Source organism: Dipodomys spectabilis, unplaced genomic scaffold (genome assembly GCF_019054845.1).
Source record: "Dipodomys spectabilis isolate Male_0828 unplaced genomic scaffold, ASM1905484v1 ptg000054l, whole genome shotgun sequence".
Lineage (NCBI taxonomy): Eukaryota > Metazoa > Chordata > Mammalia > Rodentia > Heteromyidae > Dipodomys > Dipodomys spectabilis.
In genome coordinates, this window is record NW_024870731.1 from 31,161,842 (window position 1) to 31,179,348 (window position 17,507).

The 17,507-nt window shown below is 41.2% G+C and overlaps 1 protein-coding gene across 6 annotated transcripts in view; it reads right to left on the minus strand.

The window, feature by feature from the left end:
• Foxp1 (forkhead box P1) overlaps positions 1–17,507 on the minus strand; it is a 606,957-nt gene that overhangs the window by 82,581 nt on the left and 506,869 nt on the right. For 5 of the 6 annotated variants that reach the window (XM_042679678.1, XM_042679674.1, XM_042679676.1 and 2 more), the window contains 3 exons: positions 17,135–17,224; positions 11,560–11,713; positions 5,317–5,521 (listed from right to left, as the gene is read on the minus strand). In XM_042679678.1, the coding sequence (XP_042535612.1) occupies positions 5,317–5,521; positions 11,560–11,713; positions 17,135–17,224 (449 nt within the window). The remainder of the gene's footprint in view (positions 1–5,316; positions 5,522–11,559; positions 11,714–17,134; positions 17,225–17,507) is intronic. The other variant, XM_042679675.1, reaches the window with a different exon arrangement.

Here is a 17,507-nt window from a genome sequence, read left to right on the forward strand (position 1 = left end):
GGCTTGAGTGAGCCACAGGTGCCCAGCCCAAACCCTATTTTAGAAAGTATAAATTAAGAGCTGAAGGTGGATTTCGGATATGCCACTAACCAGTTCTTAAGATCATTGATTAGTCATTTAATTTCTACAGTTCACTGTCCTCATGTTTAAAACGGGTACCATTCTCCCTGCTGGTTCCCACACGGCCCTGTGGAAAAATGAGCCATCACTCCACATGCCAGAGGTGAGTGGCACTAGATACAGAGAAGGAACAGAACAAATCTGTTTCCTTTCCCCTTCCCTAGTGTACCCTCATATAATGTGATATTTAGAATTTTAATTCAAGCAATTCCTTAAGTAGTAATTGCTATTTGTATTTACATAGCTGCTTTGATCCAAGAGGCTCAAAGGACTTACTAAATTTAGCATTTTAATAAATGTTTCATTTGCACTCAGTTGATTTCTGTTTACTGACAGCAAAACTTGGAATTTTTCTAAAGGGGAGACAGTCGGTGAAGTTAAAGAACAAGACAATATCTTCACATCCGCAAGCATCCCAATCCCAAAGTTTTGTCCTGCTATAGAGAAAGTCAAGACTCCCTGGTTCCTCCTCAATACATAAAATGGGAGTCACAGGTTTGCATGCACCTGCTCCTTCCTGTGGCTCCTGTCTGGCTTCTGCCCACTGAACTCCATCCTGGCCACGCTTCTCTGAGGTATGACAACAGAGGTATGCTTATTGCATCAATGGATTTATATATAATCAGCACAATAAACATTATTAAACTGTCGGGAGAAAATCAAGGCATGAAGTGTGGTACCAGTACTGAATTCTAATGATGCCTGGGGTCCGGGACTGCACGGGGACGGGTTGTTAACAAGCCTTGATTTGAGCGTTGGCATCCGCCTCACAAATCACACGGACCGCTCCTCCCTCCCAGAACCGTGCTGAATATTGATAAATGCTCTGCCCTGCACAACAGGGAAGTGGGTTTCTATTGGCAATCTTTACCAAAGTGTGTTTTTTCCCTTCCCTACACTCAAGGGTTTACCCTGAATGATTTAATTATAATTTTCCTTGTGTAAGACAAATTAAAGAGGAGAGTAGGAGTGTCGTGCCAAGCACATTATTTATCTCCTTAACAGATTGCAGCTCACCAAACCCCAGAGCTGCTGCTGTGGCTGTGGCTGCTCACAGGAGCTGCAAAATGCATGGGGCCGGAGCAGGAGGATACGGTGTCTAAGGCCGCAGGAACCCGGGCAGGGTGTTAGCTATCCAGCTACTCTGCAACAAACACCAACTCTTCCAGCGCTACCTTCTTCCAACCTCATTTCCAGAGCGCTCCTAAATCCCTAACATTCTCAAAGCTACTAACCCAGTCTAGAGTTTGGAAGGTTAGACTCTTGGTAGGTGTGTGGGGACTCCTGTTTGCCCAGTTACTGTACTACCACATGGGGAAGAAAAGAGGTTTAAGAGACATCACAGGAGAACATGGGGAGACATGAATTTCACAAAAGCACTGGCTAAGTCAAGGATCAGATATCTGTATGACAAGATTGTCTTGAGGCCAGTGCCAGCCCCAGGTACAAGTGAAGACGTACTTTCTGCACTGACTACTTTTTTTCCCTCCTCTCTTTTTTATCGTTTTCTATTTAAACCTGGTATCATATATAAGATGCAAAGATTAACCATAATAAGCTAATGGCACATGACACTCTAAGTATGTACCTCTATCCAAAGCTGGCTAACATTATCGATGTTTTCACAGTCAATTCTATACCACCAAGTAGATGAGTTACTTTTCACTGAAAGTATTCCATTTGTCATCCTAGATGTGTTCAGTTAAAATGTGCTGGTCAGGGTTGCCGGTGGGCGTGAATGGTGTAATGTGTGCTTGGTTTAGCATGCATGAAGTCCTGGGTTTGATACCCAGTGCCAAAGATAAAATAAGATGTCCATCTAAGAACCTACCAGGTAATATAAACTGAGCAAACCAAGAGATAAGTTAATGGCATATAATTCCACCATTGCTTCCTCTTTGCCTGTTCAATTGAACAACTCAGGCCGTTATTATATCCAGATTCAGGCTCATAGAAATCTGAATTCTCATCCCATCCACTGTCAAATTTGGGCATGGAGAATAATGAAGATTAAACACGACATTTATTCAGACAAATAAAGACCACTAAAAAAAAATCAAACAAATTTAGTCTTTTGGAATTAGACTGTCTCTTAGATCCATTTACTTTCAAATGTGCCTTAAGACCTGAAAAGGGCTATTCTTCTACTGCTCGCCTCCATTTAAGCTATCACCTGACTGCAGACATATAACCTTTTAAGATGAAACTGAGCCCAGTGCATCTAAACAAGAAGAGATTTCTGTATCCCAGGAAATCTGTGCAGGCTCCACAGTGGCTGACAAGATTACAACAAATACCTTAAGTGCATCAGTCGGCATTTTTTAGTGTATGGGCCCTGCTCTGCCTATGGATAAAGATGTGAGTCAATTGCTCCACAGTAAATGGAAGGCACCAACTTCAGGACGTGAACAGTAAGAGCAGCAAACGAGGACAGTCTAGAACGTTTCCTTTAGAGCAAGCTAAGGATTTCTAGTTTGAAAAAATAAGTACTACAGACATTATAAGAGATTCCAAAGCAAGTGCTGAGATTGGCTTCCAGACAGACATCCACTTCTACCCCCAAGAGGAGAGGAAGCTGCCTTTCCCCTAATGGCTCCAAACTGAATCTCACTACCATTCTTCCTCTTCTTCTTCTAATTTTTTGATCAGTTGTGGGACTTGAACTCAGGCCCTGAGCACTGTCCCTGAGCTTTCTCACCCACACTTAGCATTCTACCACTTTTAAATCACAATGCCACTTCTTCTGGTTTTCTGATGATTAATTAGAGATAAGCGTCTGATGAACTTTTCTGCCCAGGCTGGCTTTGAATTGTGATCCTCAGATCTCAGCCTTCTGAGGAGCTAGGATTATAGGTGTGAGCCACCAGCGCCCAGCCTTCTTCCTCTTTTTTAATATTTTTAATTTTTTTTGTGTGTATGTGCCAGTACTGGGCTTGAACTCAGAGCCTGAGCATTGTCCCTTAAATGTTTTTGTTTTGTTTTTCCACCAGCACCATTTGTGGCTATCTACTGATCATAACTGGAGATAAGAGTCTCATGTACTTTCCTTCTGGGGCTGGCTGACTTCAATCCTCCTATCCTAGCCTCCTGAGTAGCTAGGATAACAGGTGTGAGTAACTGGCACCAGCCTCACCATTCTATTCTTTAACCTCTTCTACGCCAGTAACTTGAAAGCATCCCTTAGTTCTTAATTATCTACCACAGATATTCCTACAAACTTTAGAGGCGAGGTTCAAATGTGGGCCAAAACAAAAACATTCTTCTCATCTCTAAGAACTGTTGATGATGCTTATGCTGAACATAAATCACAGACAGGCACAGATGTGCATAGCTCTGCGTGTGTGTAGACACAATCATGTGTCACTTAACATCCTAAGAAATATATCTCAGGATATAGCTTGGGCAATGTAGCATTAGGTGACTTTGCTAGTATGTGAGCATCATTGGATGTACTTACACAAACCTACATTGTACAGCTTACCATAGCTCTAGGCCAAATGGGGTGTGTGTGTGTGTGTGTGTGTGTGTGTGTGTGTGTGTGTGTGAGAGAGAGAGAGAGAGAGAGAGAGAGAGAGAGAGAGAGAGAGAAAGAGAGAGAGAGAGGGGCTTACTCATAGGGCCATGATGAGCAAACAAGCACAAGACTGAATTTAGCACAAGAGAAAAAGCTGCCATCAGGTAACATATGATGTATGGATGAGGCTGTTGCCAACCTACTATCCTAGCACAGAATACCAAGTACACCCAACATATTCTATACAGGTAAAAAATCTATTCTAAAATAATGATCATTAGGAGCAGTGGGTACATGAACCAGTCAGTGCTGTTCACTGTTATTACCAAGTATAATACTGTGTTCATAACTGTATGTGCTCAAGTTTTATATGACGAAGTCTGGGAGGAAGGCCTGGTGCTATAATGGTACAATGAACACCAGGTCGCTAGGTGATGGGAAATCTTAGGCGATCACCACTGTATTGTGATTCACTGTCGACTAAAGGTTCTTTATTTGGAACTTCATGATATATACATTCAGATAATATTTTCTGATACGAATATATATATATATAATTAAAACAGCAGGCTTAACACTCAATATTTTGAGAAATACATTAAATTATACTTATAATTGCTTAACTAAAATGCATAACTAAACCTTTTCTTCACTGAATCATTTTCATTTAAAAACAACAAAAAATATAGAATTTGCTTTTTTCTTTTCCTGATGGAAAATGGCATTTGGTATCACATGCTACTTTGAAGGTTTCTTCTCTTCCTACGTCTGCAAGCTCTGCATATGAAATATAGATGAAATATTTTTAAAATAGTCAACAGAAAAAAAATTGTTAATTTTAGAAGCGTTATATATTCCACTTTGGATAAGCATTTCAACAGCAGTATTAATAATGTTTCTAGGTGCTAGGATATAATATGAATGAACAGCTTTATTTTCTTAGAACTCCATGCTAACATGATATATTCCGGATCTCTAAAACAACCCTAGCTTCAGCTAACATTCATTTGAATCTTGAGGCCTTTAAGAACATATCTCAACCTCCAAACAGGAATACAGCAATATGGATGATGTTCATATATTTCAATCACAAGAAAATATGCTGTAGGTGCACGTGAATGATCACATACCACACCCTTCCATCCCTCCATCCTCCCCACTTCCACCTCCCATCCCCATATCTATCCTAAAAAGGCCACATGGTTTGGGGATAGACCATGAAAAAGATGGCTTCCTGCATTCAAGAGGGACAGTGTAGACTATCATAAGTTTATGCTTTTCCAAACCATGGTTCAAAATTGCCCACAGCAGATATTACTGTTCCCTGAAGGTGTTTAGAACCAAGGAATTCAGCTTGTATGGCGAGAGCACTTGGCAGAAAGAATTGGCCTGGAAGTCTTGAAATCCAATCCCTCCAATGAGAAATTCCAAGGCTTCTGCCTGTACTTCTACACTGAGAATACATCTGCAAAAGTGCTAATTCCATGTTAAAAGGTGAAAATAATTAGATGCTTCACACCCAAACCCTACTGAATACATCCTTCATGTGTATATAATTATATGCACATTCAAGTCACACGAGAACTCAATTAAGGACCACGGAGATATGGCAGGGCTAGGCCACATCTGCCATGGGCCACGTGGCCCTCCCTGGGTAAAAATGGACGATGGCTCATTCCTACCTTTCCCTTTTGGGAGTGTGGACCGAGAGCTGTCCATTGGTAGAGGCATGGGGGTTCATGATTAAGGAGGTCTTGGAAGGTGCAGAGGAAGAGACGCATGTCGTGGTCAGATCCAAACTGCTGTGATTGTTGCCCGTGGTTTCTTCTGCCGAGTGAGCACTTGTCACTTCTTTCCAGAGCTGCTGCAGTTCTGTTGGAATCATGCCTGAAACAAACAAATTGGATAATTAAATCAATTAACAGCTAATTCCGTCCTCTTCAAACAGTAATTAAATCAAAGAGTCAGTAAACAAAGCCTAGTGTTAGGGGGCTTTTTGGTGTGTGTAGGTTGGTTTTTCTTTTTTTTTTTTTCCTCCCCCTTCCCCTCCCAACTGAGGCAAATACAGTAGCAATAAACCTCTCTCACAGAGCGGCCCAGCTGAAAGGCTCTCAGCCCACATGACAGACACCCAGAGAAAGGATTCAAACACTGGTATTTTGTAACAACAGTCTGCCTCCATCCATCCAAAATGTGGTTTCTCAATTTTAGGAAAAACGTAGAGAGACACTACCATATTTTTAGACACCCAGAAGGGCTTGAGATAAATTTGTTCGACTATATCCTTATGACAACATGAGCTACAAAATGAATAATTTTTTGTGCTTAAGTCTTAAATGATGACAAATAGCTTTGTTATTAAATATAGTTTTTATTAATCACTTTTAGACATAAATTATGAATTCATATCGCCTTCCTGAAATGCTTCTCAACTTTTAACAGTCAAATTGATTATACTATGATTATTTCATTAACACACCTATCTTCCTCATTAATTTTGGCTTCTAGTACCACATGCTTAATTGATGGATGTGTCTACTGGAAAACTGTGTAACTTTTTTATACAAGTAACACTATTATTACTGTCATTTCTTAGATCAGTGCTAATGAACCATTACGGAATAAAATGAAAACGTAAAATAAGCTTAGAGTAATAGAGTGCTCCTGTTTTTTAAGGGGGGGGGGTCACAAATGGACAGGGGTTTTAAGAAGAAAGTGTCAACCCGTATTTTTCCCAAGAAGAGATACAATCAGGACCATTAATCTCACTGTCATAGAGTTCTAAGTCTTTATCCCCACAGAATGACTGCACAGGCCGGGCTTCTACATCCAACTTCAGTGCATATCCTAGTGCATGCAAGCACACAGAAGACACAGGCTCTGAAATTCACCTAACGCCACCAACCAACAGAAGCAGCTTCCTTTGAAAGAGCACCGAGAAGAACTCCTATACCCGGCACCCATCCTAAGGTGACTCCACATTAGAACTGGTGTCTCGGGATTGTAGTTCGTTGTTTCAATCAAGGGTAACACAGCTATTAGAAAAAGGGGGCCATTTTCTGGGTTATAAGAACAGCAGCTGAAACAGGCATGTTTCTTACCACACCAAAAGGTATTGAATTAAAGAAGAAGGCTGTGTGCATTATATTCATTTGAAACACATAATAAAAAAAAATGCCAAGGTCTAAATTTAATTTATTTTTGCCATTTAGAATACAATGGATAGATAATCATCTCAACGTGATCAGCCAAACATCTTTACTTTGCTAAACTGTTAAAGATTTTAATTATGCTAGCATTGGAGAGCAGTGGTCTAATGAGGCGATGGACTCCAGAGAATCCCAGTGGTTAAGAACTGTGAAATGAGTCTGATAGGATTTTTTTATATTCACCGTGGATCGTTTGCATATCAAAGAGGAGTAAATTATTGCACAGTAGACCAATAACCTTCCCCGCCTTTCTGAGAGGAGCATTAACAAAAACAGTTGGTCTCTCCTAAGGGTTCACGTCTCCAGGAAAAATGTTCCTATGCTCAAGTATTTGCAATTAATATATAGTATAAAGGTGCCTCCAAATGATGCATTAAGTGGTAAAATACCCTTAACATGCATCCTCCAGCAGCAAACTCAGTTTTCTTCTCCCTTCATAAAAAAAAAAAAAAAATCAAATGCCAATTATATTTTGATGGATTTTGTCCCAAATGAGCATTTAGTTATTAGGCATATTCAATTATTACTTGTCCCCTGAAATTAAACCTCAGAGGCAGATTAAACAAAAGGAAAGGTCACCACACAATCCCATGTCCAGTTTTGCTGCATCTGGGCTATTATTTTCAATCACCTTTCCAAGTGACAGGTGGGCAGTGTTGCAGCTAGCAGGCGTACCTCTGTGCTCCACACACCGACAATTACCTGTGACTACGCCGACCCTCAGGCCACTATTGACTCAATAGAAACAACCCTGCCTAGCCTTGTCTGCTGATGACAGCATCTTGGTAGAAAAAGCACACAAGTCAACACCTATTTTTATTTTCTAGCACGTCAACACGTGAAAAGAACAAATCTCCAATTTTTCAACTCCAACTAATTGATTCGTGGGTCCGTTGCCCGAGAAAGAAAAAAAATGTGGTTCTAACAAGTACGTTAACACCTTCCTTCAGAGCAAAAGCAGCACTTTGAAGATGCTTCAAAAGTACACTGTTTATGTACAAATCAAGACAAACGTGTAACACAGTAGCCACTTGTTACACCCAAAACATTAGCGTGACTTCTTGTCACTCCTCATTCCAACAGGATGACACACTGGTGGTGTGCTGGTACGCACACGTCTCAGCACACGACAAAGTGGTACATCTTTGTTCAACCTTCTAGTGGCAGTTATACACAAGAATATTCTCATCAGCCTTAACAAAGAGGCAGTCAAATTGCTCTCCTCATCTCCTCACTCATGATGGTCAGTAGTGAGCTTAGTGAACAGTACCCATCAAAGGCCTCTGCTACTTGACAGCCAAGATCTAAGGGTAGAATTAAGACTAATAAAAGAGAAGCTAATTACCCATCTGAATTATCTGAATATCCAATCTCCAGAAAGCACCCATTTCTTTCCAAGGGGAAAGAGTAACAACTTAGACAAATCCATGAACAAGCACATAACCAAGCGTGCAATTTTCTTCTACTTAAAGAGTTTACATTTTTAAACCTGAAAAGGTTGACATGATAGTAACAGAATATTTCTATATAAAATTACTGGTGCTGGGGAGGACCAGAGGATGAAAATAGATATGGTAATTATGCAAAAGAGAAGAGAACCCTGTAATAATCTGAAAAACAGCAACAAAAATTATGCCTTCATTTTATAATATAAAACCTCTAGGGGCTGGGGGGGAGAGTGAGGAAGGTCTTCAAAATATCCCTTTCTCTCTCTACATTTTGAGATGTCCATACAGATTTAAAGTAACTTAGCAAGGCCATAAACAGGTATGTAAAAAAATCTTGATGATTGTATTAGGAAGCCAGCATTACCAGCATTTTAAACACAAACCCCCTGTGCCTGGCTACATTTCTCTCTCTGTGTGTGTGTGTGTGTGTGTGTGTGTGTGTGTGTGTGTGTGTGTGTGTGTGTGTGTGTGTGTGTGTGTGTGTGTGTGTGTGTGTGTGTGTGTGTGTGTTTCAGGACAACTCGTCCCTTTCATTATAAAAGAAAATGCAGGCGCAGGTTTAAAAAATGTATGTTGTGGGGACAGTTGACAGATTACTGTTCATGGAACTCAATTTTACAACCCCAGGTATCACTGGCTCAAAGACAAACAGAGTTGATCAACCTTTTTCTGTCCTTGTGCATCCATACCCAGGTGACCATGTTCAAGCAAGCAGAAAGTTGATTTAAACCTCATAATGACATCAGTTTTAAGCCATCATCTCTCTGATAAAAAAGAATTGTGTTGTAGTCCAACAGGACTGAATTCTCAAGCCACTTTGGCTGAGGGGGTAGGGGAGACAGAGTTAACCTCTTGATTCAGTAGTGATAGCAACTGACAATATGGTTGTTTTCTGCAAGAGGCTAGTATCAGAAATATTTACATTTATGCCATCTTAGGAACACATACAAGACCCCTTAGGAGTCTAAATATGCTTCTTCCTAATGTTGCAGTGGCTAATAGTTAGAGCAGACTGCTAGGCATATCAATCAATGCCATGGCTAGTGAATTACCTACCGGTGTCTCTGATATGTTACTGCAGAGATTACACTTCATGCATCACCACATTCATTTCTTTCACATTACACATGAGCTTGTCTTGTCACTGCCCAATTGCCCTCTTTTGGACAGCTTAACTGATGTACTATAACAATGAACCCTAGTGAGAAAACTTAATAGTATAGGAGCGGTGGGAAAAGATGAGAGAGGGTGAAGCATGAGTCCAAAAGGTGGGGCAGAGCAGCCTTCCTTGTTTCCAACAATAAACCAGAGGGTGTAATTAATACGCCTTGTAACACATGCAAGCCCACAAATGTATTCTTGGCCTGTGTGGCCTTCCTCTTCCCCATGTAAAGACTCAGTCTCACAGAGTTTCCATCTGATCAGCACTAGAAGAGATACTATGCACCAAGCAACTGAGACATCATGGCAGAAAGGTGGCGAAGGGCAACAGGGAAGTCAAAGGAGGGAAAAGCACTGGTCTGAACACGAGAAGCCAAAATAAAAACGAAAACAACAACGCTAGAAAGAGCAAAAGGGGAAATAGCAAGTCAGGCACAGTGGCTCATGTCTGTGATCCCAGTTCACAAGTACCCAAGGGAGGAGGATCACTTGCGCTTAGGAGTTTAACAGCAGCCTGGGAAACGTGAAGAGGACTCCGCCTCACAAAAGAAAAAAGAAAAGATGGAAGTGGTGCTGTGGCTCACAGTGGTAGAGCACTAGCCTTGGACACAAAAGCTCAGGGACGGCACCCAGGCCCCGAGAGTTCAAGCCCCATGACCCACTCCCCCCCAAAAAAGAATAGAGCAAAACAAACAAATAAACACAAACAAAACAACCATAAGGAACAAAAGTTGGGTATGGCTGACTCAAGAGATGAGTTAAACTCAGATGCACCCCCCCCGCCCCCCAATCCACAGCACACCAAGTGACTAGACAAATGACCACATATTAAGCAACACAAAGAAGGCCTCACATTTCCAACCTTTTCACAGGCAAGTGAAGCTAAAACACCCAAAGTGGTAGTCACCTGTTTTTAAGGCACATGACATACAGGTTCAGATGTAATAGAACTGGAAGAACACAGGCCTTGAGGAAGCAACTCTAGCCTGTGGTACCATCAGTCAGTCTTTGGTATCTGTGGGATGCCCTCTTGCATACCGAGATCCAAGGATCCCTACTATAAAATGACATGATACTTGCACAGAACCTACACACATCCTCCATCACCTCTGGCTTAGTTATGCCACTTAATAGACCCAATACGAACACTATGGCCATAATCATTATACTGTACTGCTGACAGATGAATGACAAGAAAAAACTATGTGTTCAGAACAGACACAGACATCTTTTATTCTGCATTATGTTCAATCTAGGGTTGAGTAGTTGAGAACCAACTACTTGGAGGGCAAATCAGATTTTAAAACACAGGCGGGCTAGTTTCTCCTAGAAGCCTTCGCCCTCCCTTTGTCTCTCCTTCCTTTCTAGTTCTCACGAATCCACTTGCTTCCATATCACACACGTGAAGTCAGAGGTGCTGAAGCCAAGAGGACACCCCACAACTCTCGTGTTTCTATGTCTTCAATGTCCAACCAACCACCCTGGCATAAGATGTAACTAGTTTTCAAAAGGCATTCATAAAATCTAGGCTCTTCTGTCACTTTTCAAGGAATCCCACTTTCTGAAGAAGAACTAGCAATGAATAAGTAACTAACCTGCTCAAACACCAACAAATATTTTTTTAAAAAAAGAAAGCAAAAGGCAGAAAAAAATCATTAAAAAAAAATAAAGAGACTGACTGCAATCATATATAGAAAAATAATCCGGAATTTATCCTTAGACACTCAGAATCAGCATTGACACAAAGCACTAGTAAGACTTACGAAAGGTATACTACGTCAAATTTGCCTTAAAATGACTAGCAGTAGAAGATAAAGTCTTCCATGGCATCACACTGAGAGGTTCCCAGACTTCATTAGATGTTCAGGAAGGCCAAGGTAGCATTTCACAGTGTCTCCAGACCCGTGCTGATTTACAAGGGATAACACTCCCTCCTGCTGAGCCTTCAGATTCTCCCCAATCTAGTTTCTGACACTGGCAGGCTCTGTAACTTCCATTAAGAGCCCATCAGCTTTGGATTTATAATAATCTGGAAGACGCGAAGAGAGACATGTCACCCTCTCCTCTCCCACGGGGCCATCTTGCTGTCCGTGTAGTCCATGCATACCTTGAGCAAGTGGCTGGAGGGGAAGGGCAGGCTGCCCGGGCTGGATGGTTAAGAGGCCTTGACGCTGCAAAGACAGGAGGTGCTGCTGCTGGAGCTGTTGCATCTGTAAGAGCTGCTGCTGAAAAGCCAACTGCTGGGTAGCCACCTGCTGTTGCTGTAAGAAACGGGGAAAGGAGAAAAAGTAAAACAAAACATGAGATGCCCACTTCCCAAGGAAGGTAACAGTGCAGACCTGTCAAAATTCACCAGCTTCAAACACCGAGAACGTCACGAGATCTCCTGGAGGGCTCAATGTCATCTTTAAAAGGGACGGGAACACACCACATCTGAAGGGCAGTGCGCTACCTTCCTTCCGCTTGCTCCCCTAGGAAGAGGAGTCCTCCACTCACTAAGACACCTTGCCCTCTGGTGGGAACAGCCTGAGTTTGGTAGTCAAGATATGAACTTTGAGACTTTGAAATGTGTAATTATTCAACACTTGAAAGATGACTGCATCATTCCAATCTGGAGGGATTTGAACCCTGAACCTTTGAGGTGTTTAAAAGCACAAGGTGTCTCCTTCCTGGCCTGCATCGGCGGGAGCCTTTAACTACTCTGTTTATCACTTCTGACATAAATAAATGAGAAAAAATCAGACCTTTGAAGAAGAAAAACTTCATCTAATATTGTTAATTAGCCATGACAAACGATGAAATAACATTGTAAATCTTTCATAGAAACAGCCACTAGATTTTAATTACACACATTCATAATTTAGCAAACAACATCGTACTCGACTCTGAGGGCTTAATAGGAATGATACGACACTAAGCTGCAGATCCTTAACTTGGCTTTACTCTCAGAAATGCCTAGGTCTCCTTGCTGGTCCTGAGTCCCTAGTCTGCTTTGTTCTTGAAAAGAAGGGGCTTTAGGATATGATAAATATCTTTTCTTGATTGGACAATGACAGGGGGGAAACTTTTGTTGTGTAAAACATCAATACATCATTCCTGTGTATACTGGGCCTTGCTCCAGCCAAAAAAAAAAATTAATGTAGATTTCCTCAGTAATTATCTGAGTGATAGAAAGATAATACAGTACACTAGTACAATAAATAGAAGGAAATTATCTAATATCCTTAATCTACTAGGAATCATACTGAGGTGGAGGTCCTGGCCACATCATGGCTAACAATTAGCAAAGAAAATTAACCCTTCCCAAACTGGAATAAAAAAATTATAATTTAAAAAAAAATCCTCAAGAAAACAACAAGATCTCTTCCTAATTCTGAGTATCTTATTCACAAGGTCAGAGAGAATTTGGCAACTACAAGGACTACCCAACCCTTTAATAGTCTGCCTGTTCTAGTTAATAACTACACTTCACAAACAAGTGCATTCACTTAACCTAACACATGACCTTGATCTGATACATCTATAAAAGGGCCCGTGTACCAAGACCTTCTGATGCAAAGTTCAAAGAAGAGAAGATCGGGGGCTTCCTCTCAGGCTCCATGTAGTTTATTTTACAGTTTAAAAAAGAGAAAAGAAAAGAAAAAAAGGAAAAGAAAAGAAAAAAAAAAACCATCATTCTCATATTAGCAACCAATTTCAGACTTACTACCACGCCACTGAGAGAGTTAATTGAGTTTCACTCCAAAAAACAAATTCTATACTGGGAACAACAAAAATTTAAATAAATTTAAATGAAAAGCCCGTGTTTTCATTTTAAGAACAGCATGCAGAAAATGATCCAATTGTTTTCACCCCTTCCCATGTTATCACATTAATGTAAAACCCAATGATAGTTATATTCATGTCCAAGTGATTTTTTTCACTCTTTCAACAGATATTAACTTAGGACATTAAAAAAAATGGGGGGTGGGGGAGAGAGAGAAGAAACATTGATACAATAAAAGAGGGGGGATTAGTTCTTGTGGAAGTAGGATATAAGGGGGGGTAGGCTGGTGGGTGGGGAGGGCATTTCCTGTCTTACTGTAAATGAAATGTTTAAAAATTGTGTATTTATATAAAATGACTGATGCCTTTGCTGTTGTCTCTGTAGCCATCCCTAGGAAAGGCTCATGAAAGCTGTCCACGTTTGAAAAGCCAGGATATAAAAGTATACAAGGCCCATTGTCCACAGAAAGAATTTAAAAGCAACACTGGTTGCCAAACTGTGCTCTCCACCCAGTTACCAAACACAGGATACGATTCCATTTGTTTACTTCTCACAATTGAATGCATACAAAAAAGGTCTCTGAACAGTCTCTGACAGGTCAGTCGTCAGTGTTAAAATGCTAAAATACCCTGATAAACCCTGCGTTTCAGATCCCCTCCCTAGAGCCGCAGTCAAAGGTCTGTTTTCCTTTCTTTGGCTACTCCCTACTACCTAACATAAACTGTCATAACTGCCTGGACAAACGGCCCTTTTAAAACAATCAACTCAGCCCACCTCACCCACACAGGATAGCATCTTTTTTTTTTGTCTTCCCCTGCAGCTTGATTTAAAGGGAATTTTGACTCGACATTTCTACACCACTCTTGTCAGTATGAAAGAGTGGTCCGTTTAATGGCCAAGCCTGTTGTGCGTATTTTGGGTCTGACCCAATGTGGAGCCACTTTCTCGAGGAAACATCTCGAGACAACTTTGGGCCAAACATAAATAAATAAATAAATAAATGTTTTTTTTTTTAAATAAAAAAGTGGCAAAGGCATATTGGTTGGGCTGAGGGTCTAGCATTTTACTATAGTAGTAACCCAGAAATAAGAAGGGCAAGATATACTTGACAATACGAAATTATGAGTCTCTAATGACCAGTGGTTCACTAAATTAATAAACTTTATCCATCTGTCAACGTCCAAGTGCAAACCTTGTTAAAATTGTAAATAACCACCAGGCCACATCATGAAACTGCTACCATGTGACTCTTTCTTTTCACACAAAAGGATCATCACCTGCAGGATAATTTCAGGGGACTGGACTTTCCCATCTCAGGAAAGAAAGGACCTTCTTTCTTTACAACAGTGTTGGTCATTGCCAGTCTTGCTCATCTACTGGCATTACCAAGCCTAAAAAGTCCACAAGTGGGCCTCTCTCTGGAGACACTTAAGGCCATCCATCTCGTGGGTCATCTACATTTACCTAAGAGAGAGAACAGTGCTGGACCACAGCAAGCCTACTTGTCTTGGAGATACTCAGATGTGGCTTACCCTGTCCAGGTACAGGCACAAAGTCTTCCCTTTTCACCCTCCTTCCCCAACCCCCCAGCCAGCACCAGCCTGTTGGTGCTTGCCTTCCTGACCAGAGCAATTTGGAAGAGTTAACTTTGTATCCCTCCTTCTGCTGAACAACTTTCTCCATCCCATTTCTTTACCGGTCCTTGGAGCTCCTCTGAACTTTCATGTGCTCCCAGAGTGCAGACATGCATTCCAAACTATGTCTAACAGACCAAATAGGAGGTTAATAAGAAGTGGCAAGAGAAAGGAAGAACACAATCCCTGGTAACTGATAAGAATGACAGTGGCAACCCTTTTTTGTTTGTCTTCAAATATAGAGTTAAAGATCTTTAAAAAACTAAATTTTGATGCCTTTGAAAAGAAAGGAGCACAAAATAACAACAGGGGGTTATTGCCTGCAAGCCACAGGGGAGAAACTCCGCGATTCTTATTCTCCCTTTTGAAGGCTGTTAGAAATCGGATTCAAAAAAGCAACAGCAGAAGGGAAAACCTCTTGAGGCTGTAACCATTTCCTGTGATCATGCATAATGTGCTCCAAAAGGGGGTTTTTACCAATTCTGTTGATCAATTGCACCTCCTTCATATCCCTTCTTTTTTCTGCTCTGTTTACATCTGATGTGTCTCAATGACAAGCACTGTCTGAGACTGTGAAACAGGCCTGTCATGTTGATTTATGGGCGCATCAAACCACAACTTGTCCAAACTGAAGCTCGCAGTTCATTAATTAGAGAGTTGTGACTTTGAAGTCAGCTTTCAGACTGTGGTTTTTAACATTTGGCTTAATTTATATGCTCTTGAATGTGGATCTCTAAGGAAAAAAACTGAAATTCCCTTCTTGTCTTTGAACTTCTTTTGACCGCACAATAATCATTTCTTTGTCCAAAGTGATGCCTGCAATCCCAGAGTCATTAACGCGCATTGAACTGCCACTGATGAGTAAGCCCTGCTGAATTAGAAAAACAGCCAGCAAAACAAAGCTGAGAACCTTCTGCACAGTGATATCTCACAATTACATGCCTTCCCTCCCTGTGCCATTTCCATTTTAATTACTGTTAGTCCTTTAGATTTACATTTTAGACACTTTTTAATCTGTTCCCTTTTTTATTATAGCAGCACCCGGTAGCGCGCCACTGTACTTAAGGTTGTGTCAGCATTTTCATTAAAACACCTCCTCCCTTTCACCCCAAAACTGCCCCTACTCTGCAGGGGTTTACAGGCAGCCTGCTAAACAGGACTCTAGGGTGAAAACTTGGCAGAGAACGGGAAATGTACCCAATTTGTGTAGAGGGAGGAGCCGGTCCAGGGAGACCGTCTGGGTCACTCCTGTGTGTAAAATTAGCGCTGTCTGAATTTATACTCATGCGAAGGACAGGGACGTGCAGAGTGAGCGGGAAGACTCCTTTCCTCCCTGCGAATGGAAGTAGTAGCCAAATGCAGAGGGCCCTTGCAGAAGCCGTGAAAGGAGACCAAGCACCGTTCAAAGAATTATAAAATATGCCATCCCTAGGACAACATGTAAGCCTACTGGCCCACTCTAAAACCACATGGGGACACATTGAATTATTGGAGAACTCTATACTGGGGAGAAGATGTGGTAATAAGGCATAGGTGTAAAACTCCCTGATGCAGTCTTACCCACAATGCACTGTACAGCCGGTGAGCTGGAAGGCCTCATATTCTGTCCAGGACTACAACTGTCTATCCTGGGTAGGGTGGTCCAAAATACTAACTTACAGACACCACAAAGCACTAAGCACACAGAAACTCATAGACCATATCGTCTTGCCCCTAAGTAATCATGCATATCCCAAGCCAGTGTCTCCCTTAACTGGAGTGTGTGCCTTTTGCAATTATGATATGCACACCTTTCTAAAGGAAGTTAAAGATGGGGATATTTGATCATGCTCTAACTTTCTTATTTCTTATTTCAGAGTTAGTCTTCTCATGGAAAAGGACATCACTGCTCATCCAAACGCCCACAGCTGGCAAAAAGAAAAAAAAAAAAGTATGTCCCAGAAAATCTCGTGTCACTCCTCCTAACTACAGGCTAGCCCTCAGTTATGTCAGTTGGCCGAAGTAGCCCATGTTATTCTACCCACAATCCTCCTGGTCTTCCTCTCACAGATCCGCATGCAGCCATAGGGTAAAAATATGTGGCCGCCAGCAAATGGAACCCAAGGAAATAAAAAAAAAAAATCTGAACACAAACAGGACAATAACTCTCGGTCTGAAAGCTGAGAAGCGATAGAGTCAGCTCCGTTGTGCAATCATTTAAAAGATGAATGACAGTTTAATAGCCACGAGATAGTCCTCTGGGATCTGTGGTTTGAAAGTAAAATATGGATGGTCGTCGGTACCTCTTTCGGCTGTTTCCCAACATGTTGTTGTTGTAAAAGTTGAAGCTGCAACTGTTCTTGTTGTTTTTTATAAAACTCTTGAAGCTGCTGCTACAAAGGAAAGAGAAAAACGGTAAGTAACGCGGGGCAGTGCCAAGCCACTGTCTTTTTCGGTGCCATACACAAACTGTGACTTGAAAAATAGCATCCTTTTATCTGTAATGGCCTGACCTTTAGTTTGATACTCAACAATAAATTCCACACACACTGACTATTCTTGGCGTTATTGTTTGAGAACTAATCTCAAGAATGAACTGATGAAAAACATACCATTTTTCTCACAAACTAATTAAAATAAAACAAGGAATGACCTTTGCTTGTACAACAAAGGCAG